The following is a 27,479-nucleotide window of genomic DNA, read 5'->3' as shown; positions in this document are numbered from 1 at the left end:
GGATGGATGATTTTCACTTCTGCTGTATTCAGATGCGGGGGCATTAGTATAACAGACATTATTTGCACATTGGCAGTTGTCAGTATTAAAGACTGCCGTCATTTTGCATAGAGAAAATCTAGCCTTACTGACTTTTATCACTTTATCACTTTTATCTTGTGCCCTACACTAACCATTTCCTTGTAATAATTCATAGGCTATTTGACCATTCCATGGAAGGATTTAAGAACTGGGAGTTTATGACAACGCACTGTTGGGGAGAAAAAGCCTCAGGGGATTGGATCCTGGAGATATATGATACTCCATCCCAACTGAGGAACTTCAAGACACCAGGTAATGATCATTATCTGTATACACGTCAAATGACAACATAATATGGAGTCATTTAAGGAATTGTGTAAATTTTATTGCTGAATATGAGACAGATTAGGTTTCTTAGGTGTTTGGAGAATTTTGTATAATTTATTTCATATTTAGCAATTTGGGAACCTGTCCAAGATTCTGGGAGGTTGAGCTTTGGATTATGCTCTTGCCCTCACTTTATAGCAGTGCTTCTCAAACTGTGAGGCGCCCCCTAGTTGTTGGTGAGGCCCAGCTGAGAAGCCCTTTTTAACAAAAGTAACTATGATCTGCACAGTCCTTTTAATGTTTGCAAAAATCTCCATTATAGCAACATTATTAATTTATTTCGGACTTGCTTTATTAGTATCTAGTGTTTGGGCAATGGTTGAAAGGTAGCCCTAGCATTATTATCAGCTTTTAAATAGACTTTCACCACAGTTAGGCCCAAGCATCCTCTTTGTCAGTCTGGTGAGGCCCAGGCATTGCCTTGGTCTGTTGGGTGAGGCTCCAGTAGAAAAAGTTTGAAATATGGGCAGAAATACAAATAAGTATATGTTCATACGCCACATCTTATTACTCTTATGTTATACATATTACTATATCTGGAGGAGAGAATGGTCGGCATGCTAAATTTCTACTGCCGGATCCTTTTGTTTCTGGGGAGAAAAGCTGCTGCCCAGCTGACCAGAGCTGTCTAGCAGCAGCTTACCCCCCCCCCCCCTCTCCCCTTCTAATTCAGAACACACAAATGTTCAGCCAATCGGAAGGTGTATATGCCCTTTAAGAGATCAGAATGAGGTTTTAGCTGATATCTTGAGAAATATGTAGAACTATATATCAGTAATTTTATATTATACATTGTATAAGATTTATTTTTGTAAGATCATACAGACCCTCCACAGACATTTTGCTGTAGCATTGAAACAGGGAGCAATTATAAGACCTAGGACTGAACGTCTATGGACATGTGAATAGTTGGTATCCTGGATCCTAATCCAATCCAAGAAAGCAGTTGTAACTATGTAACTATGTCCATAGACTGTGAAGGGGGGGCAATCACCACTGCTCTCAATGAACCTGAGGGTCACCCCATGAAGAACAAGTGACCACTTTCTTGACTATATAGGCCCTCATTAGCACATCGGGCACAGGAACTAATGGCACCAATAGCACCAATAGCTAGCGAACAGGACCTAAAAAATAAATAAGAGTTGTCCGGAGATCCTGATATATGATAATGGTGCATGTCTTTTGAAGAGACCTCAAGTCCTCTTTAAATTAAATATTGTCATTGGCAGGTATAATAGAAGTAGTGAGTTTAATGGCTAATCTTGTACTGGTTTGAGAAGTGTCATACTTGTATATTATTCCTATATACTTTAGCAGCCAAGCAGCTCTGAGCCTGTAAATGGTATGTCATATTAAAATGTACAGGTTGCCAGCAAAAAGTTTGTAGATATTGCTCTAATAAATTCTGTTCTGTATTATAACAACCTCTGTGCTACTAGCTCACACAGCAAGACATATTGCATATACTTTCTTGTTACATCCACAATCTTGAATTCCGCTGGGGCAGATCTTATCTGAAAATAAAATATTTTCACAACCATTTGTGTCTCCAGTGGAGGAGAGAGTTGTGATTGTGCATGTTCCATTTGGATAACCTTTACCCTGTTAATATTAGGTGCTAGGAAAGTTAGTATTTTCTTTATAGGTCGTGGTATTTATTTGGCAGTCTTTGTATCCTGTTATTTGACCTCATCGGTATCAGACATCTGCTAAATGGAACTAAAAGATGTATTTTAAACTGTAATATGTAGATGGATATGTAGGTATTACACATGTGAAAGTGCCATTCTGAGCTTTTAAATACTGTGTACATTCTAAAATGAGATATAAATATATATTTATATATCATTCTGCCATCACCCAAAAGTAATAAATAGATTGTATGCCTTATATTGCTTATTCTTTGGAGGCATTCACCCAAATGGAAGAGCATTCTATGCTCAGAGCTTCTATGGAGAATGAACAGGGTGCTGGCCATGCTTACATGCTGCCACTCCATTTGTTTGGGGTACAATTATCTTCCATTGTCAGGAATGGTTGGGGGTCTCAGCAGTCAGACACCCACAGACTAGCTAGTTATCCCCACATCCTGGGGATAGGGGATAACGTTGGCTTTTGAATAACCTCTTTAATATATGTGGTGGTATTTTACTGTCATACCCAGACTGGGTACCAGTTGATATTACATTTTCCCTTCCTTAGCTCTCAGTCTTATGATACTTATTCACACAACAGCATCATGACATTATTAGGAGGTGGGCAGGAAAACTGGTACTGGGAGAGAAGTTGGAAAGAGATAATTTAATCTCCATTTAGAGTCAATTGAAGGCAACATTATTATCTCCCAAGAATACTTTTAATGACATTATAACTTCCCATTTGACTCTAGAAAGAACATTTCACCTCCACTTGGAAAGCTATTTTCTTCAGGCAAAATCTTTTTTCCCCCAGATTAGATTAAAGGTAGTGTCGATCCTTATTAATCTAATACAGCTAGCTTGTAAACTCATTCTTGAGCTAGAGTTTCTTTGCTTGCAAATTATTCATTTTGACATTTTAATTTCATTTTTAATTAAACCACAATCTTCTAGAAAGTTGGTTACAGGCTTATCCTGTAGAAAATGTGCTAGTGGTGACCTCCCAGACCCTCTCCATGGGGTGACCTCTTCCCTCATTACTGTATGGTTATAGACACCAGCTCTCTGCTCATTCTCTTACTATAAAATACATAAATACATAGGGAATAAGAAGTCATTTTCCTAAAATCCTTTTTGGCTTTAAGCTGAGATGATTATTTGTTCTATATAGGCTGTTCTTGTCCTTGTCGTACTGATAAAGTATAGGTATCATAGCTCAGTGTAGTCTAGTTGCCAGCTTAAAGGAAATCTGTCACTAGGTTTATGCTGCCCTAAACTAGTGACAGAAAAGCTGAACAGATCGGTGTATTACTTACATCTGTCAATTAGCAGCTGGAGGCCGGAGTTTTCTGCTTCTCATGAATATTGAGGACTACTGGGCTCATGCACATAATGGAGACGACTACTTATTATCCATGTTATTCAGGAGGATATCTTGACATCAGCTGCACAGAACAATTTAAGTGATACATCATTCTGTTCAGCTTCTCTGTGGCTTGTTTATGCCACCCTTAGATAGGACACCATAAACCTACTGACAGACTCTCTTTAAGCAAAATGTATTTAAGAGGCATTTCATGTTTCACATTGTCTCAGGTAAGTACACAGCACAACATCCCCCACCATGTTTCCGAATGCTCACTATTCAAGACAGTTATGAATATTGATTTGGATGGAGATTTGAATACACACACTATCCCATAGGCAAGACTGAACAAGGCAAAAACAGGTACAAAGCTTTTAGGGGAGAAATTACACTAGGATCTCGGACAACAGTCTTCAGGAAACTCTAGCTGCTGTTGGATTTGGCAGATTCATTAGGAGGTACATGTACCTTAAAGACCAGATGTAAACTGATTTAAAAACTGCCCATAGCAGCTCTGTTAAAATGGAACCCGAACTGGGATTGGTTGCTGTGGGAAGTTTACACCAGTTCCTGTTTTACGCAGTTTGATAAATCTGGGCCATTCAGTTGTAATCCATTAAAATATGCCTTGTTAGCTCGAAGGCCATGTGTATCCATTTTTGTTAGTTTCAAGAAAGTTATATATGCGATGCAGTCCTTCCTTTCTGCATCTGACCATAGACTTTATAACCAAGTTAATTGAAGCGGCCACCATCCTTCTAAGGTGTATTAGGGCCTCACAACTTTCCTCTGATGGCAGATGTTAGGGTGGGCATGATGGATTTCAACTTGCCAATTACTTTTGTTCTTTGGGAAATAAGCTGCTGTCAGCAGTGTCTGGTAGTGTTCCCCCCCCCCCCCCTTTCCCCATTCAGAATACACACATGCTTATCTGAGAGTGTTTGTGTATGTGGCAATTTTAAGATATAGCTTTCGGCTGAACAAGTGTTTGGTCATTAGCAATCTAAAATGTAAGACCAGCTTAAAAGATAGGAAATGGATCTCATACTCGCAAAGTTTTTTTTTCTAAAACATTCATACACATTTTAGTTTGCAGCTTAATCTTGTCCTCAGACCTATCTTACAGTTTGCTAAGCTACAGCATCTAAAGGATTTCGCTAACGTGGCCTTGCTAGATTTTTTACTTATTATTTGGTGGGTCAACTTCAGTATCTTAGATCTTGAACTCTCTCTGGTCCTCCCCATCTCTCTGACTATATTGCACCTCCTTTCCTGTGTCCATTCCTAGAAATGGACCCACTTTCTTACTGTGAATGCCTCCCTGCTCACAAAGTAGCCTATCGATGATGCGGCATACTGCTCGTAAGGTTGCCAACTATGTGGAATTTTCCAATTCTGCTCTGACCTGATTCTCTTCTTGAGGATGCATAATATTAATTTCAGTGTTTGTCACTTATCAGACCTTATGTCAATGTCCATAGATTGACTATTATGAAATTACCCATACACACTTTAGATTTCTTCGGTTGTGCCTATATCCCTATATGTTCCTAAGGGAAATGCTATTTATTTGTTTTAAAAAAAAAAAAAAACTTCCCAATGAAATATCCCACAATGCTCAGTCAACATTGTATGCACAGTATATATGAATTCATGTATTACTTCTGAAGGTAATTGGATTGTAGAGAATATTGTATAAAAAAATGAAGAAAAACTAAAACTAGGAACAAACGTGAAGCACTTCGGAGGATCTTAAAAGAGCAATTTATCTGGATTTTGTTAACATGTAGTGATCAAGCAAGACATAGATTTCATTTTATTCTCATCTAGTATTTTCCCAGGATACTTTAGGCTTTTCATTTTAGTAAGTATATCAGCTAGAGGAAACGCTAGGAATGATGGTTTTCTACCTTTACAACCCAAATGTTTGTTTCCTGATTTAGATATATTGCAGCTATCGTGAAGCCCTAAGTTATTTCCTTGGTCATACATATCACTGTGCTTTAAACACTTCTGTTATCCTACCACTCATCATGTCTGTAATGTCTCATATACACTCTCTGCAGAAAGTAAAGCTGGTTTGGTTATGTGACTGTTTATCCTGTATTTCTTTTTCTGTACGGTTACAGTTTTATTTATTAATAACTAGAAAACATAGAATGAGTAGTTTGAAGCCATCCGATTGCTTGTGCTTCTTTTTGTCTCTAAGGAAAATTGAAAGAATGGTCCTTAGTACTATATGGTACGTCTATTCAGCCGTATTCCCCTAGAAATGATGTCCCTAAAGTGGAGAGGGTACGCTCCAGCCCGGTTGAGGAGCCCTCAGAGGAATACAATATTGATGACTACACAGGTGAGGCAAAGGAATAAGTAGCACATCATCTACAGTAAGGATTATTTTTATTTGATATTTTTCTTTAAGGGTTTATGCCAAAATTAAAAGTTATCTATCAACAGTATAGATGCTAAGTGTCTGATTAGTGTGAGTCAAAATGCAGAGACTCTCACCAGACACAAAAACAGGGATCCCCTGTATGAACAGAGCTGTGGTGGAGCATCCACACCTCCACCCCACTGCAAAGATAGCTAAATGTACGGCTTGTAACTATGACAGTTCCATAGAGTTTGAATGGAGCAGCTGTGTGTATTCTTGTCTACTTCTTTTAAATCAGGGACACTGGACTCCAATTATTGTGATCTGTGGGGTCCCAATGGTTAGACCCCCCCACCACTCAGACACGTATAACCTATTCTGTGGAAAGGCAATTTGGTTAAAAATTCCCCATTGGTTGACTAATGATACCATTAGACGACAACAGGCATATCCTATAGGAAATTAGCTTCTATACTACAGAATGAGATGTTTCCTTTACACTTTTTTGTAGTTAAATTATTGTAGTGCCTAGGTTATTTTATAGTCTAGATTTACAGCAGCTTAGCTTTGCTTACACTCTTAGGCTGGGTTCACACTACGTGTTTTTCAGTCGGTATTGTGGTCCTCATATTGCAACCAAAACCAGGAGTGGATTAAAAACACAGAAAGGATCTGTCCACACAATGGTGAAATTGAGTGGATGGCCGCCATATAACAGTAAATAACGGCCATTATTTCAATATAACAGCCGTTGTTTTAAAATAACAGCAAATATTTGCCATTAAATGGCGTCCATCCACTCAATTTCAACATTGTGTGAACAGATCCTTTCTGTGTTTTCAATCCACTCCTGGTTTTGGTTGCAATATGAGGACCACAATACTGCCTGAAATATACGTAGTGTGAACCCAGCCTTAGACAGTTTGAACTTAAACCAGCTCAATTCACATCACCTCATGCTGAGCTTTACATTAAGCAACCTATCAAAAAATTAATAGCAAGATATAGCTCGAGATGTTGTTGGAGGGCCCATAGATTTTAATGGTCTGAATGTAGTCTAATAGTGACTATATTAGGTGCATTTCTCCAACATATCCACTATCTATGTGGAATTCAAGAATGTGGTCAACCATGAACTGAGTACAACAAATCAACATCAATGGGCCCACCAGCAGAAAGTTAGACTATAGATGAGCATTTTTTGACAGGTCGCTAATGGTAAGAGGGGTCCTAGGGTGACTGTTTCAGTTTACACGTCCATACTGCTGTCCACAGCCATGGAGCAGCATCTACCTTCAGCACTATGGGTGTTCATCCGTAGTCATCCACACAGATTAATTTATAGTGGAATATTGATCAGTGCCACAATTGCAGTCCGTACTAGGGCCGGGCAGCATTTTTTGTGGCACAGGTCATGGCACGTCACAAACAGGTAACAACAACAGGCGTGAGAATAGGACCATTGAAAACAATAGGTTCATATTCTGTCCATAATTGTGGACAAAAAGTGCAGGCATGTGAACATACGCTAAATTTAGACTACCATGGTACAATTTTGTCACACAGTGTAACCTCTTAAGGCCCTTTTGCAGAAGCTACATGTCCTTATTAGACACAGTGTAAAAGTGTCTACAACACGTAATAAATGGGGTTCACAATATGCATGCCAGTTTTTGGTTTCTATTGTCCAACGGTTCTGTAGCATTTTCAATTGCAAATCATGGATAGTATAATTTGTAAGACCTTCCTAAAAAATAACTATCTACATTTTACCTTAACAATAGGTCCTTGTGATCCTGAATGCAGTGATGTGGGTTGTGATGGACCAGGGCCCCATCACTGCACTGACTGTCTACACTATTATTATAAAGCAAAGAACAACACAAGGTAAACCCATAGCACATTAACTGTATTTCATTTGCTATATTTATTAACATTACTAGGGGGACACTCTGCCAGGAGCAATTGGCCCTGCTACAGTGAGCAGTACAATGCTTCCCTTATATAGACAATACAAAACCCAAGTCCCAACCACCTCGCTTAACTGCTTTGGCACAATTATGGTAGGTCATATACTGTACAAAGTTCCGTGTTTCACGGACGTGACGTCTGTGGAGGGCCTGACGTGGGATCCCCCAGCTTCCAGATGTCAATGAAGCAGGAAGGGAGAGAGAGGAGGTATTGCAGCTTGCAGCTATTCAGGAGCTTGGGAAAGCCTCTTTAAGGGCAGCTCATTAAGGGCAGCTCTGTAATGAAGCAGCCATAAGCTGTATCCATTTTTTCCAGGCAGCCTTGGGGCTGCATCCATCTTCTCCAGGCAGCGGGATTAAACTGCAAAGTGTTTCTTTGTATACTCCCACCATATACACGGCTGTGTCAGTACACTAGCACGAACTTTCAAACAGTATTGGAGCTCCCGACATAATAATTAATCATGATGCTAGGAGCTCCGAACATCGTCCGTGCACAGACAGAATAATCCAAACGTTTGCCTTAGCCCTTACTCTTTGGGCCACAGAATAAAAGCATTTTTCTCCATCCTGGAAATACAGCTAGATATAGGAAAGATACCATGTGTCTCCTTGACCTAACAGCTACCTCACAGTGTCAGCAGTTTGGAATGTGAATTGCACCTGACAGATTCCCTTTAATAATGTGAACAGATGGAATTCACAGGCCTTCAGTCAAGGTAGAACAGATAAAAGCTGCATGTTGCTATAATTCATAGTAAGATATTGTGCTTCAGCTGATATAAAAGCATTCTTTATCTAGTAATAGTTTTATCCATGTACTTAAATAGCACAGAAATATTGAGCTTTTCATGTATTCTTTCTTTTTCTTACATTCAGTTTGCTGGTCACTGGTGATATTTGCCTGGAGATTAGCAGACTTCCATTTCAGGGACATTTACTTGTCATGTGTAAATCCTGTAATAATTGACGTCTAGAATGGTGTCCTTTAAGCATTTCTGTTTGCTTACAGGATTTGTGTATCGGAATGTCCCCCAGGCCACTACTTTGCTGAAAAGAAGAGGTGTAAAAAATGTTTCCCAAACTGTGAGACCTGTGTAGGAAGTCGTAGTGACCAATGCACCGCTTGTAAACCTGGCTACTACTTAAATGAAGAGACCAACAGCTGCACCACTAACTGCCCAGATGGCTTCTACTTGAATGAAAGTATGTTCTCTTTCTGTTAACCCGTTATTTTATAGGGTCTTGTCATGACGTTCGTATTATTTGAAGATACCGCTAAATGACACTTGCTGAAACCTAATCTTAAACCATCTATAGAAGTGGCTTACAATGAATCTTGATTCTACTTTTATTTTTAATTTTTTTTTGCCTTATTTCAACAAAAGTCAACAAATAAACCCTTTAAAACCAAATGATGTAATATGCTGCACTACCAGGTGCATCCTGATCGATCATCCATTATTCAAAGTCATTTATCACATGGTGTTCCTTTATAATTTGCCTATTCCCCAAAGCCACATCAAAGATGACATTGAAAAGCCTACCATCAATCTTTTAGATCGTTGTTCTTTATAATTTTATGCTCTGCAATGTTGCATCAGGCAGCACTGTAGTAATATACCAATATATATTAAAATTGCCTAGAGTATAAAGTCTTGAGTTTATGAGTTATATTGTTGCGTGAAGTTTTTCATTGGTTTTCAAAGGGTTGTCCAGTATAGAAAACCTATTTTATTAGTCAATTCTTAGCTAAAAGAGTGGTGTTCTCTGCTCACATACCCATTCCTTGGTCAGAGGGGAGAGACCTCTTGCTCTAAAAAGCACCTGTCCTGCATTACACAGACACCCACAGATTTAAATGAGCACTGTCTATTGTAATTTTTTTCTGAGGTGGTGCTGCAGGACGTTACTCTCAGATTTAACCAGAAATTACTACTCACCATTGGAGGGCCCAGCATGGGGTCACTTTGTGATCACCTATCTAGAAAATAGAGATTGTCCAAAAAAACGCTCCTTTAAAAAGGGTTTTCTTATGCCCCCCTTTTCAGCACTGCACCACCCCGCACGACTCTCACTTCCTGGTTTGGCGCCTAACAAAAGTTTAACCCTTTAACTTGGATTTCTGCATTTATTGATTTGGTGACAACCTCTAATAACAATTTTTACAGCTGCTATAAGAGTTGTCAGCGAGCATTTTACAGATAATAAATAACTAAAATCTGTATGGTTATGCCAAGTATCATTTCCTAACACCACAGATTTATATGCCTTTCACTGTGTATGTAAAGTTTAAAATGACAGAAATGACTGACCTAGAATATAAGAAAAATCTCAGGCAGGCATGTACAAATTGTCAGATTTTACCAGATTTTAGTTGTGTTTTCGACTGTGTCATTTATCAAGAACTTTGATGGACTTAGAAATGAAAACGTACATTGGGAAACGGTACATAGTTTGTACCAATGTTCCCCTTTAAGGACCGCTGGTTTCTGGGTAGTAACTTCCTAAAAGTTTTATGAATTCACTTAAATTCTTCAGACATGTGAACAGTTTTCCCTATCGACAAAATTTAGTATTTCGCTGAACAATATTAAACAACAGGAATTGATTAAAATGTAACTTTTATTACTTTTCTTAATTAAACATTCCATCCCAATCTACTTGTAACTTGCGACAACCGTCACCATCATCGTTGATTAAAATTAAGAAATGTGAGTTCTAGGAATTCTGAAACCACATAAGCCTACCAAAGTAATACATTCTGCTAAATTCAGAGACCTGAGCCCTAAAACATCAAAAATTGACTAGATCCTAATTCATATAAGAATTTGACATATTTTCATAAAGGTTGTTGCTGCATTGTTGTATGCCAAAGTATTTATACATGTATTTGTCAAGAATGGTGATTTCTTAAATATGTCTGTAATGTAATGTCCATTATAGATAAGAACCTCTGCCGAAAATGCCACGAGAACTGTAAGACGTGCACTTCTGCTGACAACTGTACAGAATGCAGACATGGCCTGAGGTATGAAATCAATGAATTACTGTAACAAACCACACGACCGCACATCAAAGCCATATTAACAAGCAGTGATATTAGAGGTCCTGAGTGGATTTGACTCTGTTTTGTTTGTTTTTTTCGTGGTAAAATTTTGCAGTCAATGAAAGATCTTAGTGAAGCGAGAGGTGAGAAATTTCTATAGTAACATAAATGCTTAAAGAGGCTCTGGGTAGTGATGAAATACTAATGCGATGTGCTGCTGAGTGCATGATTCCCAACCTCAGATGACTCATAAGATCTTTTGGCTCAGGCTGTTACATTAAATGCCATATACATTCTGTCAATAAAACAGAAACTTCTCATAAATATTAGATTTTTCCTCTTTGTTCTCTTCTACTCACAGAAGTTTGCACAGATCAAGCAGGGAAAGAGCAGCTATTTTACCTGGGTGCTTTATTCTTCCATAACATGTAACAGGTGTCAGTGGAGACTATAATGCTTGTGTGTTATGGCTTCAGAACTTTGGTTTCAGGATGCTCCTTTGTTGTCCAAAGTACTCGATGCATCTTGTTCTTGAAACTTCTTACACTCAAAGGATAGCCCTTTGTGTTACATTACTTTACAGCTAGAACATTTCATACAATGCTCATTCCATACAAACTGTCTGATGTCAATAACAGCATCGGCCATATAATATTCATAGCCTGAGTATTGGGTTCTACTAAGCATATGTGTCATTAAAAGGCAGCTGTCAACTCTATATCCTGCTCAGAGCTGCAGACATGAGCAGCTAATAGATAAAACAAATGATACCTGTCTCCTTAGGGCCCCATTACACAGGAAGATTATCATGCGAAAAACTGTTAAATTGTACAAATTTAAGCAAAAGGACATGTTCACACTGAGTAAACGCAGCGGAATTCCGTGGTAGAATCCTGTCTGCCTCAGTGTGTCAATGGGAAAAATCACTTTGTCTGATAGGACCCTTACCCTTCGCTGCCCTGTATGGTGTTTTGTCTTGAGCCTTTTGCGTAAATCATGTAGAGTAGGGTGGAGAAGGGAGGAGGTGTGCATGCTGCAGCTTAGTACAGCCATCAGCTAAGGACAGGTAAGAAACAGCTATCTGCTCGTGCCTGCAGCTTTAAGTGTTATTAAAGGAGAAGTCCCATGGAAATCCAAAAGCCGCAGGCAGGCTGGTGGGGGGCAGGAAAATAATTAACGTCCTCGTGCCTCCAGTGTGCTGCTCCCGGGTCTCGTTAACATCAGCAGCTGGTTGCCCGCCGATCCAATCAGTGACTGGGCTCAGCCGGGCCATGATGTTTTTGCTGGAGAAGCCAGGTAGGTGATGTACCTAGTTTCCAACTGAAGAGGACAGCTGGCTACTGTGAACGGGACCCAGGATCCGCACATCGGAAGCACAGGGACGGGGGAGTTAACTTGTTTATTATTTTCCTCCCCCCACCAGCCTGCCTGCAGTTTTTGTACTTCCATGGGACTTGTCAGGATTATTTATACCGGCCGACATTTTCAAAAAAGCAACTTTTTTTTTTTTTTTTTTTTTTTTGTACCTAAAAAAGATGTGGGAACATAGCCATACACCCAATACCAGACAAACTGATTTAGGACCAATTGATAGCAATAACTAATAATAGCTTTTTATGTGTAGGTTTCCTACATATCTTTAGGCAAAAATGTTCTCATTAAACTTGATAAGATTCCCCGCTCGCTGGCATAGCAATAGAATAAATCAAATTTAAAGAAGATTAGAATAGGTCTGATCTGCAATAACATATTATCTGAGAAAAACCACAGCACTCAAGATTGCATTAGAATAAGCAAAACATCTTTATTTGTATATGTTAGTAGAGCTTCAACATTACTAAGACATTTTGATCTGTGGTGTGCTGCAACACCAGACACAGTTCTGGACAGGAGTGGCCTTGTTTCTAGAAATCTTAGGGCTTATTCTCACGTTCCGTATAACATGGAACCTACAGACAGGTAAGTGATCTAGTGCACTCTGTGGGTTCTGTATTCTAGGCAAAATGGAAATAAGCCCTTATACCGCTCTAATAAGTAAGAGAAATGAGTAACTTCATACATTTACTAGCCCAATGGAGAGGGGCCAGTCTCACAGCCACTTGTTACAGTGGCTTGTTCATCAGATATTGGTCATGCTTTTCTTGCATATTTAGAAAAGGAAAAGACAGTAAATAGGGTGCCTTGGAGCTTTGAATGGAGAAGAGAAAAGTAGTCGAATATTTTTTTCATCACATTAGCTTCTTTAACACTTCAGTTGCAGTGTAAGGAGATGTTCACACATAGTATTTCTGTCAGTCTTTTGGTCAGTCCTTTTTCAGCCAAAACCACGAGTGGGTTGAACACACAGGAACTGTGCAAATCTTTCCATTATTATTTTTCTTTGTTAGTTCCACTCCTAATTTTGCCGACCAAATGACCGACCAAAAAACTAACAGAAATACCGACCGGAATACAATGTGTGTGATCATAACCTGTTAGTGGTAGATGGTGGTGATAGTTTATCTTTTGTTTCTTACAAGTTCCTTGTCAGGGGGGGAAGGGGTGGCGGGAAAGGGGGTTAAAGAGAAAAATATAATCCCTTTCATACACATTGTTTTATGTAGAAGCAAAAATGTGGTTGTAATTTTGAGTGCAAATAAGACCATAAGCCCATCAACATTTAAAATTTTATTTCCCTTTTATTCTATTTATTATCTGTAATAATATCCTTATTTGTTTTACTATATTTTCATATATATATATGGGCACATATATTAAAGATGCACCTCTGGCATGTGTAACAGAAAAGGCACATATTTGTGCCCTTGCCTTGGGGCACTCCAGCCTCGCTCGTCTGATGGAGAAGGAAAAAGAAGTTTAATATCTTTTAATTTGCTTCTTTAAAGGGGTAGTGCAGCGGTAAAGAATTATTCACAGAATAACACACATTACAAAGTTATACAACTTTGTAATGTATGTTATGTCTGTGAATCGCCCCCTTGCCGTGTCCCACCACCCCCACCCATGTACCCGGAAGTGTGTGGTGCATTATACATTACCTGATCCGTGTCAAGGGTCGTCCGCCATTTTGTGCCAAACGTCATCTTCGGACGGCCGGCCGAATCCCTGCCGCCGTCCCCCCTCCGCCGCGTCACAACTGTGCTCGCGGCTGAGCAGCTGTTGTATAACTTTGTAATGTGTGTTATTCTGTGAATAATTCTTTACCGCCGCACTACCCCTTTAACTCATTAGTGGTAGATGATGGTAATACTTTATCTTCTGTTTCTTCCAAGCTCCTTGTCAGGGGGTAGAAGGAGTGAGTGGAAAAGGGGGTTAAAGGTTAAAAAGAATAATCAGTGGTAAAAATATAATATCATTTCTATGGTTAGACAGTAAATGTATCACTACTATGATCTTAGTTGTCTTTCTTTTAATGTTTACACAAAAGTATATAAAGGGATATTCAATATAGTGAAGAGTTTTTATAATATAGTGGGGCATACTCACCCTGATCCCCCACTATCTGCTATTCTGTTTGCACTCTATTTCTTATGACGTGTTGGCCCTGTGTGAAATCTGCACCCAGTCAATGAGTGGCTGAGACGGAATACCACTGTGGACAGTGACTGGTTAAGAAGGCAGGGACAAGATGTCAGATGAAGCAGGAAGCCATTGTAACAGCAGCTGTGGGGGATCGTGGAAGTTGAGTATGCTGTTATTTTTTAGTGTTCCTATGCCAACTCCATTATAAAAACTCTTCATACTGCTGGAATAGCTCTTTAACATCATGAATATTTCCCCCTTGCCACCACAACCCTCTACTCAAGTAAATAGATTAGTTTTCTGCTGCGGTGATCTATCCTCAAGAATTCTTCTTTCTTTAGCTTGCAGGGATCCCGGTGCCTCATCAGTTGTGAGGATGGAAAATACTATAGCACTGTGAAGAAGGAATGTGAACCATGTCACAGGTCCTGCGCCACATGCTCAGGTACAGTAAATGCTATCACTCTGGGTTGGAGAATTGGTTTTTAGGTATGGACCTTTTCCTATATCCGCCCACTGCTCTTTTTCTGTCTCTTTTGTAAAATGTGTATATACACACACATAAAATGACATGAAAAATGGTATGGTCTGGAAATATCCATATGCTAAATATATGCACAGTATATTTAGATAGATAGATAGATAGATAGATAGATAGGGATATTCCCAGGTCATACAATTTTTCCTATTATTTTATATAATATTGCCATATCCTTTATTAGCTACACTCCTATAATATATATGAAAGAGACTAAAATATATGAGAGTCTCAATTGTAAATCTTTGCGTAATAATAAGTGGCTAAGGCTTGGTTCATACTGCGTTTTTGCTGTCTGTTTAACATATCTGTTTTATAGGGGGAAAAATGGATGCAAAAACGAAGGGTAAAAATGGATGCAGTTGTATGCCATCTGTTAGGATCTTTTTTCCATTGACTTACATTATAAAAAAAATCAAAAAGATTCTAAATGGATCCTTTTTTTAAGGCCATATCGCTTACATGAGCCCTTATTTGAGACCCACGTAAGCCCTTATTTTTTGCGCCACTAATTGTATTTTGCAAAGACAGGCTTCATTTTTGCATAAAGTACAGTATGCTGTGAAACCAGAAAAAAATTATATTTGTGGTAAAATTGAAAATAAAACGCATTTTTCTTTTTATTTGGTTGTGTTTACACTGTTCACCCTATGGTAAAACTGACTTGTTATGCATGTTCCTCATGTTCCGCGCAATTCTGCATATCGGAACTTTTTTTGCGCTTGCGTCGTTTACCGTGCAACATCAGAAATGTGATAATTTCATAGATCGGGCGATTACGCACGTGGCAATACCAAATATGTCTATTTATTTTTATTTATAAAGTGGGAAAAGGGGGGTAATTTAAACTTTTATTAAGGGGAGGAGATTTTTTTATTAATAAAAACTATTATTACTATTCTGATCTTTCATATAGATCTATGCAGTAAAGATAAACTGCAAAGATCGATGAGATAGTGTTAGGAACCGGACAGCAGGACAAGACAAGACAGTGAGCCCTAAGCTCAGCCCCGCCCACTGTCCTCTACCTACTTGCCACTATCCGCCCTAAGATGGCGGCGAGCAACTGGGCGGCAGTCCCTGCACTGGCTAGGTGGAACACAAATACAAAACAGACAGACAAACACAATGAAGAATAGTCCACAATCCGGGTCACAACAGTCGGGCAGCAAAAGTACAAAATCAGGATCCAAAGGCATAATCAGAAAACAGGCAATATGATCAGGGGCAAGCAGCAGGCAAGGGAGGTCAGAGATACAAAGCAGTAGTCAGGAGATGCAAAGAAACAGAATCCACAAGCAGGCAGAGACTAAGTCAATAACCAGCAATAAGTGCACAGACTGAGGTTTGTTATATAGGAGGCCAGTGCTCTGGTCCAGAACGTAATTGGACCATCCCCCTGATCTCCAAGCACAGACAGCTGAGAACAAAACAGATCCACTGGCAGGATGACCTGTCAGTCACAGCAGAACCAGAACACAGATTAACCCTGACATGGCCAGACAGAACTCAGCAGGTGAAGTCGGGTGTGTCTCCCAAAGAGAGCAAATAAACCAGTGTTCAGACACAGCAAAACAAAACACAGAACAGAATAAGAGAATATCAGCGCCTTCTCGGCCGCACACCACGAGCAGAGGGCCGCATAATGCTCTGCAGAGATACCATCCTGACAGATAGGTGTTTTATTGCCCTTGGCTGCTGCAGCCGAGAGCAATAGATTACCGTGTCGGGATCAGCACCTGGCCATTACAGATGCGGGGATCGCTCCTCCATGGCTGCGTTGCGTGGGGGGGGGGAGATCCCCTCACTAGACCACCTCGGATGGGGGGAAACAATGATTTATATGCAGCTGTGAACTTTGACAGCTGCATTTAAATTGTTAAATCGCTTATTACTGCGGTCACAGGCTGCAGATGGCACCCGGGATCGCGGCAATTCAGAGCAGGGTCACTGCACGGCCCCACTCTGAACGCCCCTAACAACGCCAGGACGTACATGTATGCCCTGTGTTGTTAAGGGGTTAAGAGTACAAAAACGGATGACCATGTTTTTCTGTATGTTAAAATGGAAATAATTAAAAATGGATCTGTTAAATGGACAGCAAAAACGCAATGTGAACCCAGTCTAAGGCTTAGTTCACACAACGTATTTTTTCATATTTATACGGCCGTTGTTGCAATTTGCAACGACGGCCGTATAAATACAAAGAATATGTTGGCCAGGCGTCGGTATGTGATCCCGGCTGGAGCATATACACATAGTATACACATAGTATACGCTCCGGCCGGGACCTCTAGCGCCGCAGCAAACAACTGACATGTCATTTTTCTGCGGCCGCTATTCCGTGAATATCGGCCGTACGAAACCATGTTAGTGCACACTATGGAGAGAGCGGCTCCGGCCGCTTGCTTCATAGTGTGCTATGAGAAGTTCTGATGCAGGCGCGTGCTGATGCGCCCGCATCAGAACTCTGCGGTGGGAAAGATCATCCGGCTGGTACTGCAGTGCCGGCCTGGATGATCTTTGCAGAGACCGGCCGCTCCGTGACCAGTCCGGGTCACGGAACGGCCGGTACAATACGCTGTGTGAATATGGCCTAATAGTGTCAAGCAGATCTATCAAAATGTTTGGGCTCAGCAATTTTATCTGAACCCGAATGCTCTGCATTTAATTCCCCATGACTGCAGAAGTCAAATAGAAAAAAATAAGGAAAATAAGAAAGCACAATAAAGAAAAATGCTGTTTGAAAAATTGGCACTGTATACTAATGTATGTCCAATAATGTAGTCAGGGCCGTATTAACAGCTGCTGCTGCCCTAGGCACTAAAACTAAAGATGCCCCATCTTCACTCCCCATCACATTGATATCTGATCAGTCTTAGGTTGCGTTCACACATTAACTGTACGTCACCACATGCAGCAGATACCAGTCACTCATGCGGTAACCAATAGGTGTATAGTCAACAATCCTGGTAACCGCACATGACTAGTGGGAAAGAAATGGGAGTGTGGTTTCCACCACATGCATACCCCTAACACCCCCCTACCACCTTGAAAATAAACCAGATTTACTGGGAAGTCTGAAGGGGAGGTGGAAGAGTAAAAAAATAAAAAAAAACCCTGCTCCATGGTGCTGCCCCCCTGAAAGCTGCCACGCTAGGCACCGGACCACGGGTGCCTAGTGGTAAATACGTCCCTGAATGTAGTGATATAATCCCCATCCTAGTAGAGAAACTGATATATGAATCCTGTGTATAGAATAGAGCACAAGGTGGCTATCAAATGGACAATAGATGTCATATGAACCTTTATCTCAAGGAGGTATTGAGAAATTGGCAATGGGCTTCTAAAGATTTGTAAGAGAATAGTATTATGCAAGTCAGGAGTATCCAACCATTATGTATTATGCAAGGTAGGAGTATCCAACCATTATGTATTATACAAGTCAGGAGTATCCAACCATTATGTATTATGCAAGTCAGGAGTATCCAACCATTATGTATTATGCAAGTCAGGAGTATCCAACCATTATGTATTATACAAGTCAGGAGTATCCAACCATTATGTATTATACAAGTCAGGAGTATCCAACCATTATGTATTATGCAAGTCAGGAGTATCCAAAGATTATGTATTATACAAGTCAGGAGTATCCAACCATTATGTATTATACAAGTCAGGAGTATCCAACCATTATGTATTATGCAAGTCAGGAGTATCCAACCATTATGTATTATGCAAGTCAGGAGTATCCAAAGATTATGTATTATACAAGTCAGGAGTATCCAACCATTATGTATTATGCAAGTCAGGAGTATCCAACCATTATGTATTATGCAAGTCAGGAGTATCCAACCACCCCCCAGATCAGTTTAAATTACGGATACATTTTGGTTTAACCCCCATTGTTTATTGATGGCAACAAATGTTCCTGGAAATCCTCATTTGCCAGATACGGATAATCCGCCCATGTAAAAAGGCACTAATACTTATCCCCTATCTACAGAATAAGGGATAAGTGTACTCATTGTCTATGGGACTGCTGGGGATAGCTGAGCGATGTACATTTTTGTGATTTCTCAAGTTCATCAAGTTAAACCAGTCATTACTTAATAGCTTTATAGGAAAAGTGGTAAATATATCAGCACGGGGGTTGTGTACTTTTTCAGGGATCTAATCCATCCTGATGTATACTGGCTTAGCTGTCAACATCACTAATACTGTCTTAGTCATATGCTTGTAGTACTTTATTCTGAACCTTTAATACATGTTTCAGATGTAGGTAAAACCTAGTAAAATACTTAGATTTCTTATATTATGTTTCTCTTATTAATCTAGGACCTGGAATAGATAATTGTATTAACTGTGCAAAAGAAATGTTCTTTGAAGATGGACGTTGTGTCACGTTGTGTGGCTCTCTGTATTATATGGCACCACCCAGAGCTAATGGGTTTAAAAACTGTAAAAGGTAAGTAGTGTTGACATTTAGTAATGTGATATATTGATTGCATTATGCTTTCAAGCTGCGGAAAATATGTTTGGTGGGTGAGATGTTAAAATGCAATATATTAACAGCTTAGTGATGCAGTAGTGTTTGTCCTGAGGCGATGATAACCTTATAACTAGAAGACATGTTACATTAATAATGTATGCAACATGAGACAGAAGTTTAGGGAACGTATACCAGTATACATAGTGGAAAGGCTATAACAATCCTGAAATAGCACTGAATGTGAAGGTGATAAGTCTTTTTTAATATGAGACAATAGAGTAGGGATACATAGTTGTTTTGCTTTGTAACTTCTTGTACACAGGCCAAATGTCTTTCATGATAACTAAAATGTAAGCCCTCATTCACACGTTTAGTTGTTTTTCAGGACCATATTTTGAGTCAGCAATTTTCTGTCCGCAATCTGCAAAAATTGTCCATAGTATTATTTCGTATTTTTCAAGGATCTGTATGAAAGTGGAAAGAGGAATGGTCAAGATGATGACACTGGCTAAAGTCACAAATCTCTTTTGCAGACGTTACCTCCAGACTTCTATTAGTGTGTCCGGCCTTATTCACATGACCCATAGGTTTCTAGGTACCTATTTGCACATCCGCAATTTTTGCGAATCCTTGATTAGGCCGAGATCTGTGCCACAAATGTCCTAGTGCGGACTGGACACACTTTTAGAAGTCTGAAGGTAACGTCCGCAAAAGATATTTGTGACTTTAGCCAGTGTCATCATCTTGACCATTCCTCTTTCCAATTTTACAGATCCGTGAAAAATACGCATGATACTATGGAAACATTTTTGCAGATTGCGGACAGAAAATTGCAGACTCAAAATATGGTCCACAAAAATATACTGACATGAATGAGGTCTATGTCTGCAATTATCGTCTGCAATACACAAAAACCTTGTCTTTGTCAATTTGTATTTTTTTGTGGCTCCACAAAAAATTGTAAGGTGAAAGTTAAAGAAAGGTACACTCTCTTTATATCACCCATTAGAATCAATACATTCGGGTCATGGAGAGGCGGGGGTTTCCTCCCACTGGGGGCGTGCCAGCCGCCTCCAGTGCTTAACCCCCAGCCCAGTAACCATGAATAGAACGGTGCCGTATGCAGGAAGCGGGCCGCGGTTAAAAAAAGGACAGCGGCATCGGCTTCCCCATGCCGGCGCTGTTCGATTCATGTGTGATATATGTGTGATGGTACATTCTCTTTAAAGGGGTAGTGCGGCGCTAAACATTTATTCACAAAATAACACACATTACAAAGTTATACAACTTTGTAATGCATGTTATGTATGTGAATGACCCCCTTCCCCGTGTCCCCCCCACCCCCACCCCAGAAGTGTGGAGCATTATACTCACCTTATTCGTGTCGACCCCCGGCCGCCATCTTGTGACAATGACGACATCTTCGGGAGGCCGGCCGAACCGCTCCAGCAGTCCCTCATGCAGGCCCCCCTCTGCCGCGTCATCAGCTGCTCAGCCACGATTGGCTGAGCATAACTGTGCTATAATGCTCCACACTTCCGGAGTGGGGGGGAACACTGGGAAGGGGGCCATTCACATACATAACATACATTACAAAGTTGTATAACTTTGTAATGTGTGTTATTTAGTGAATAAATGTTTAGCGCCACACTACCCCTTTAAGGTGATCCATATTTTGTGTGGACATTACGGACGTTTCTTCCATAAGAATTATGGACGTTTCCATTGACCTTTATGGGTCAACCCATGATGCAATTACAGCCTGTATTAGGATTGCGGATCCGTAAAACTACGGACAGTGTGAATAGCCCAATAAAATAAAATATGCCCTAAATTTACCGAACGTGCAAATAAGACCTTAGTGTCAAGGTAAGTCACAACCCTTTACAATGTGACTACAACTTTGTCCACTTGCTGCATAAATAAACTAATATTACTTGGTTAATATGATTTATTTTACAATATGGAAAGTGGAAATGACCATGTAATAGAGCCATGGTCAGTTAAAGGGACTTACTATATGTTTGCTGCCAGTAAACACGTGTGGTTCAGTTCTACTTTTAAAGTAAGCACAGTTCCGTCATAGTGAGATGAGCACAAAGAGACTGCAGATGTGAGACTTGAAAGAGGAACAAAAGGAAAGAAGATATTGAAAGTTAAGTTTAGCAGTTATTCTAAAAGACATACTTGTGCTACTTGGATGCCAAGTTCCCATCTGTGGTGATCATGATGTAGTCCAGCAGGGTCACACTTATAGATACATACAGTTTTCTCTAGTGTATAAGTCTTGATTTCAAATTGTTTAAATCACAGAGCATTGCCTAGACTTATGGGAATTTCTCATTTTTGGGCAGCGCATGCATTGTTTGCACAACAACATAAAAAACACAGAAAATTTTCATGCAGTGTAACGTTTGTGCAGAAACACCTGATAACATGCAAGCCTTAATAAGTTACCCATGTTGTATAGACATCTCACAGATTTGTTTAGCATTGTTGCATCTGAATATTGTCATTCACTGACATCAAACTCAAGCTTTAAGATGATGAGGAATCAAAGTAGAAAGTATATTATATTAGAAAATGGTGTCACTTTTCATCTATAGGCTATGTTCACACATCACATTTTAGTCAGCACTTTTAGCAGTGTTATTTGCATTCAAAATTAGGAGTGGAACTGACAAGGTAAAATTATTATAAAAGGATATGCACAGTTTCTGTGTTTTCAATTCACTCCTGGTTCTAGTTTGAAAAAATTCTGACCAAAGGACTGATGGAAATACTACGTGTGAACAAAGCCATACAGTGATTACGTTTCATTTCCAAAACATCAGAACCCTCTTTATCCTACTCTAAGGCTATGCTCACATGCTGTCTAAACAACGGACATTCCGCATGAACGACCATTGTTTACCACTACCGATGGCTGGAATTAATGATCATGATCATTAATTCCAGCCATAGGTAGTGTTTTTTTTTATTTAACAAAATTTTTATTTTCGTAATTTCACATAAAACAGATACATATGCCATATAAAAAATACACAGATAGTTATCCACCCCTCCCCGGAAAAAAAAAACACAACTGACAACTGACCAAAGTAGAAATAATGCTAGGGGGTTTTGTTGTTGATGGGGAGGGAGGAACCTTCCTCTTGAATATATTGGGGGTTGCTAAAGTGATAATAGCTAGACATTGGGTGGACGATTCTATACCACCATATGAGGAATTAGGTAGGGTGGTAGAGAAGGTGAGGAATTATGAAACCATTGCCTCTAAAAGCTCAGCTAAAGCTACCAGACGTTGTAAAAAGGTGTGGAAGTATTGGAAGAAGATTTAGACTGAGCCATAGGTAGTGTAAAGTAAATATACCGTCAGCTATATCGCTTTGGGTTTCTTACCTTAATGGATTGTGCTGGCGCGAGGATGCCAGTGGCACGCTCCTTTTTTTTGTACCGCCGCCCAGGTTCCTGCACACGGCGCCAGTCTTTTCTCGAGCACCAGCCTACCCCGAAGCACCCCCCAGTGCACCCAGTGCTCTGTGAATAGACCAACGTCGTGCATGGAACGAGGCCGCCAACATCTCCGCGCTGGCACCAATCCATTAGGGTGAAAAACCCAAAGTTATGTACCTGATGGTACATTCGCTTTAAATAACGGCTGTTCCTGTGGAATGACTGTTGTTTATATAGCCTAAAACTAATAATACTAATAAAACCCCCAAAACCTGTGTTGTTATTTTCTAGCACATGGAGGTCTACACTATACTAGATTCTCTTTCTCTATAAGATTCTAAATGGATAATTTGGAGAATTTGTCATTATTCACTGAAATAGAGAAGTGCGCTGTTCTAAGGTGGTGGTGGGGCACATCGCTCTGGAACAAACCTCTTTTTTGTTATCTCTCTTGAGGGAGGATAGACACAGAACTAGCCATACATATATTCTCTATGAAAAGGAGTGAATAAATAAGCATACGTGTGATGTGCCTGGTTACGGTAGCAGCAGGTTGTAGTGCTTGTGCTGCAGAATAATAAGCACCAAACCCAAGACTCAGTGACAGCTATGGCTGGGGATTTTCTTAATGTATAAATGAAAAATGTGGTGATTAATGTAAATTTCTTAATCTAATGAAACCCTCAGCCCTCCGTACACATCGGATTTAAATAGCAAGAGGCTGCCACAGCTAATTACACCAAGGAGAAGCTGGGAATTCTGCCTTTGAGTGCCCGCATTATTGCCCATTACATAGCTTCACAGGCCTGATAGGATGGAAATGAGACCAGCTGTGCTCCACTTATAGACGTATAGGTTAGAATTCCTCTGGCCTATAAATGTGCTGTCATCCCAAATGGGAGTAATATATTTGCAATAAGTGTTATTATAATGAAATTCATCTTGACAAGGTGTCAACACTTTCAGCTTCAGGCTTAAACATGAATTATATGATCCATCAGGAATCCTCAACACCAAACCAGAGCAGTAGTGTCCTAATCTGCCCTCTTCTTCATCAGCCGCTATCACCCACATACCCATAAGGCAATATATCTTAGTCCACAGATGCACTTGTATAGTCACCGTCAACATCTGCACTGACTTTATTATGGTATACACGTTTTAGGTTCCTGAAAATGCGATAAGTAATTTCAACAAAGTTCACAGTCTTCTGTTTTATCATTTCTTTGCAAGTTTTTCCATGAGACGTGCGTTAGAGCTGAAGCTTTTTGTGTTCTTACTCTCATTGAATAACTTGTTTTTTTCATATACTTATCCACTAAATTGAATCCTTACTTATATTATGGCATTAAAAATAAAAAAGCATAAATTATGTTTGTGTTTTTTTCTGAAGCTGTGCCTCTCTAGTTTATAGGCTCTCTCTAGTTTTGCACATCAGCATTATTAATTTGCATATATTAAGCTACAGTACCATACATGGCCAATAGATGTTGTTACTTTGATTGAGAAGAGGAATCTTCTAGAAGTTATAATTACCATTGTTAGTGTTTATTATTTATCTCCAGGCAATAAGCAGTATAATACGTTTACACATTTGTTTTTGTCTCTGTTACTTAATATCTTAATTATATGTCTTCAACATACGCTTTATAAATCAAATATTATTTTACTACAACTACTATAAGTTTAACTTAAAGGGTTTTTCAGGCAAAATTTACTGATCAATGCCGCACTACACAGCAAATGGAGCTTTTTTCTATCCACTGTGTAATGGTGGCGATGTACAACTGCAGCTTAGCTCCTATTAACTGAAATGGGACCTGAGCTGCAGTTACATATTACAACTGCCACCCAATAAACAGATGCAAATTCTATACACTGTGTAGTGTGGCGTCAGATGCCAGCTGCTCTGACAGTCAGTAAATCAGTATAATACCCCTTTAAAAAAATGCACTGGACTGGTCTCTGGAAGACAGCAGTCATGGTTAGTTGCATACAACTCCCATAACCCATATATTTCATAATTTTGGAAAGTGCTATTAAGTGCATTAGAGATAACTCTAGTAATTTAACTCCCTAGATGCTATGGTATGTAGCAACCACAGTATCAAGGCAGTTTGTTTCTAGGCTAATAATACCCTGCTCCTTGAGGGATCATAGAGTGCCAAGCTGTTGACATAAACAAATAATATTGTTGAGTTTGGAAATAATCTGAGCTTTTAAAATATAGCATTATATATCTTACACGGCGACTGTCGAATGCAAAAATAAATATAATTGTTTTTCTGTTTTTTGATCATTTTGACTTCCCACAAAAAAATGCAACCCTGTCATCATTAAAAACTACATCTCACCATACTATGAGCGATCCCACAGCCCCATAGATGGCAATTCAAACAATTACATTGGTCACAATATGCAAAGCATTTATTTATTTTATTGTTTGACTTTTTGTTTTTTAAAGCAAAGTAAATGCGCTAAAACAGAAATCACCCCAAACAGTGGCACAATTGGTTTCCATATATGTTTTGTTTTTGTTTTGCAATGCAAATAAAAAGTTAGTTATGCCTTAAGAAGGTAAGAAGGAAAATACTTCAACACTGTCACCAAAAATTGCTGCAGTGGGAAAGAGTTGAATTACTGTAGATTCAAATACAAGTCTTATAAACTGATAAGAATTATTTGTCAACTACAGGCTTTTCTAATAATTGCTTTAGATGACATGGAGCATATTGCTGATGTTTTACAGATGTGACGGCAGCTGCTTATCATGCTCTGGGCCTGGAGACAGAAACTGTACCACTTGTCCAGATGGCTATCTACTAGAAGGCAACACCTGTTTGGTTGGAACGGTCTGTAAAGATGGTGAGTCGATGCATCAATTTGATAGACACATAACACAAGCTATTCATATAGCACAGATGACAAGAACACGTGAAGGTCATTGACTTAGCCTGCTGCATAATTGAGCCTGTAAGGAAAAATAATCCGGTATTTGCCAGAGAACCGTGTTTCAATTTTCAGTGCAAGGCGTGGAGTGGTTTTATGATAAGTACTATGATAAAGGGCTGAGTGAGGGATTGCTCAGTCATGGATTGAAATGGTTTGCAGTACAGCCTATACACACTGTTTATCTGTGAATACTGAACTTATATCCTAGGCACCTCTCAGATAAATCGCAGTGTCCTGCAACAATTTATTTTTACTGCCACTCATGCCAAACGCTACAAAGAACGTCAATGTTAATGTAGGTTGAGCACATATTATTAAGATACAAAGCTGCGAATAACAAACACAATGTTTTCAGATTAAGCAGCAGGGTTTTGTTCTGTGTGGACAAGTGCTGCGCTTCCATTGTGTAGCCAGGCAGGCAGCGTTGCAAGCATAGGATCTATATACTTTCCTCCGTTCTCCTAGCAATTTCACACTGATTCAAGCAACAAAGAGCCATGCCCTTTATACATACAACACCCGGATAGCCCCTTCTTCAGGGTGCATGAGATGAGAGGTATCACAGTTGTATGAACTGTAAGTGACTCATTTATCAACAAGCAAACAGAGCTGCCATGTATAATATCCAGAACTGGCATCTCACCGGTTAATGCCATAGACTACATTTGTTTAGCATTATAATGACAGCAGTGATGGATTCATCATCTCCATTTCCGCATTTACTACCCAGTGTACGCTGTCTCTGTGATTAAATACACCGAACCGAGTAAATGCTTCCAGCGTTCATATCTAGTCTCATCTGCCACAGTGCAGAATATAATGAAGCAGCTCTAACTAGATCATTGAACGATATCCAATGATATAGCATAACCAATTACATTATTGTGTTTTGATGAAAAACCCATTAAGGTAAAATGTCTTTGTTTAATCATTCCCCTTCTACTTGCCGGGATTGTTTCTCAAACGTCTGATGAATAAATGGATGCAGCCTGGCATCTCACAGTCATTAGGGAAATCCACAGATAGCGTATGACTGGTAACTGATGGCGGAAAGCTGGAATAAATGGCTCATGATACTGTATTACTGTCTACTAGATAGTAGGATAATATTGTAAAAATCCTAAAAGAAACATTTGTCTCTGTGATTTTCATAATGCAAATTCTTTCCAGCACAATCTGGCCACCATGTTTCACAAAGAAATCCATAATGCTCCCATTTCTTTCTAAATTCACCAATCTTCGTGAGCGGGGTGCTATGATACTATGTGATCAGAATATAGGTAAGCTCAGAAAGTTCATGGAGCCATTTCTAGAAGATGTGGAGTCGTTTGTTATGAATGAATAGGCAGCTTCTTAAGTGCAAGCATGGTCAGATTAGTTGTTCAGAATGCACCCTCCTTTAGCATGACCTACAAGAACATACAAATGTACTAATGGAGTAAAGGGGTTTTGCATCTGCTCAGGATCCCTATCTACCAAAGTGGATACCCACTCTAAAAAGAAAGAGAAGAGCAGTAACACTTTTGGAAGGTATTTCTGCACATTGCTTATTAAAACCAACATGACACTACCAGCAGCTTTGTGTGGGTTGGGGACGGGGGGGAGTTAGTTGACAGATTCCCTTTTAGGTTAATGGGAATATAATGCTTAGATTTTTGCTATAAACCTTGTTGAACTCTGATCTTCGTAAGCTGATCTTTAAGACCATGATT

The 27,479-nt window shown here is 39.5% G+C and overlaps 1 protein-coding gene across 6 annotated transcripts in view; it reads left to right on the top strand.

The window, feature by feature from the left end:
• PCSK5 (proprotein convertase subtilisin/kexin type 5) overlaps positions 1-27,479 on the top strand; it is a 341,536-nt gene that overhangs the window by 200,978 nt on the left and 113,079 nt on the right. For all 6 annotated transcript variants that reach the window (XR_011362133.1, XR_011362134.1, XR_011362132.1 and 3 more), the window contains exons 13-20: positions 197-333; positions 5,624-5,767; positions 7,573-7,675; positions 8,771-8,964; positions 10,705-10,789; positions 14,671-14,774; positions 19,206-19,335; positions 25,565-25,680. Coding sequence is in view for 3 of the 6 variants with exons in the window: in XM_069961823.1 (XP_069817924.1) it covers positions 197-333; positions 5,624-5,767; positions 7,573-7,675; positions 8,771-8,964; positions 10,705-10,789; positions 14,671-14,774; positions 19,206-19,335; positions 25,565-25,680 (1,013 nt within the window). In the remaining 3 variants the exon portion in view is untranslated. The remainder of the gene's footprint in view (positions 1-196; positions 334-5,623; positions 5,768-7,572; positions 7,676-8,770; positions 8,965-10,704; positions 10,790-14,670; positions 14,775-19,205; positions 19,336-25,564; positions 25,681-27,479) is intronic.

The sequence above is a fragment of the Dendropsophus ebraccatus genome, chromosome 3 (assembly GCF_027789765.1).
Source record: "Dendropsophus ebraccatus isolate aDenEbr1 chromosome 3, aDenEbr1.pat, whole genome shotgun sequence".
In the NCBI taxonomy this organism is placed as follows: domain Eukaryota; kingdom Metazoa; phylum Chordata; class Amphibia; order Anura; family Hylidae; genus Dendropsophus; species Dendropsophus ebraccatus.
The sequence above is the reverse complement of the archived record's forward strand: the minus strand, read 5'-3'. Positions and strand labels throughout refer to the sequence as shown.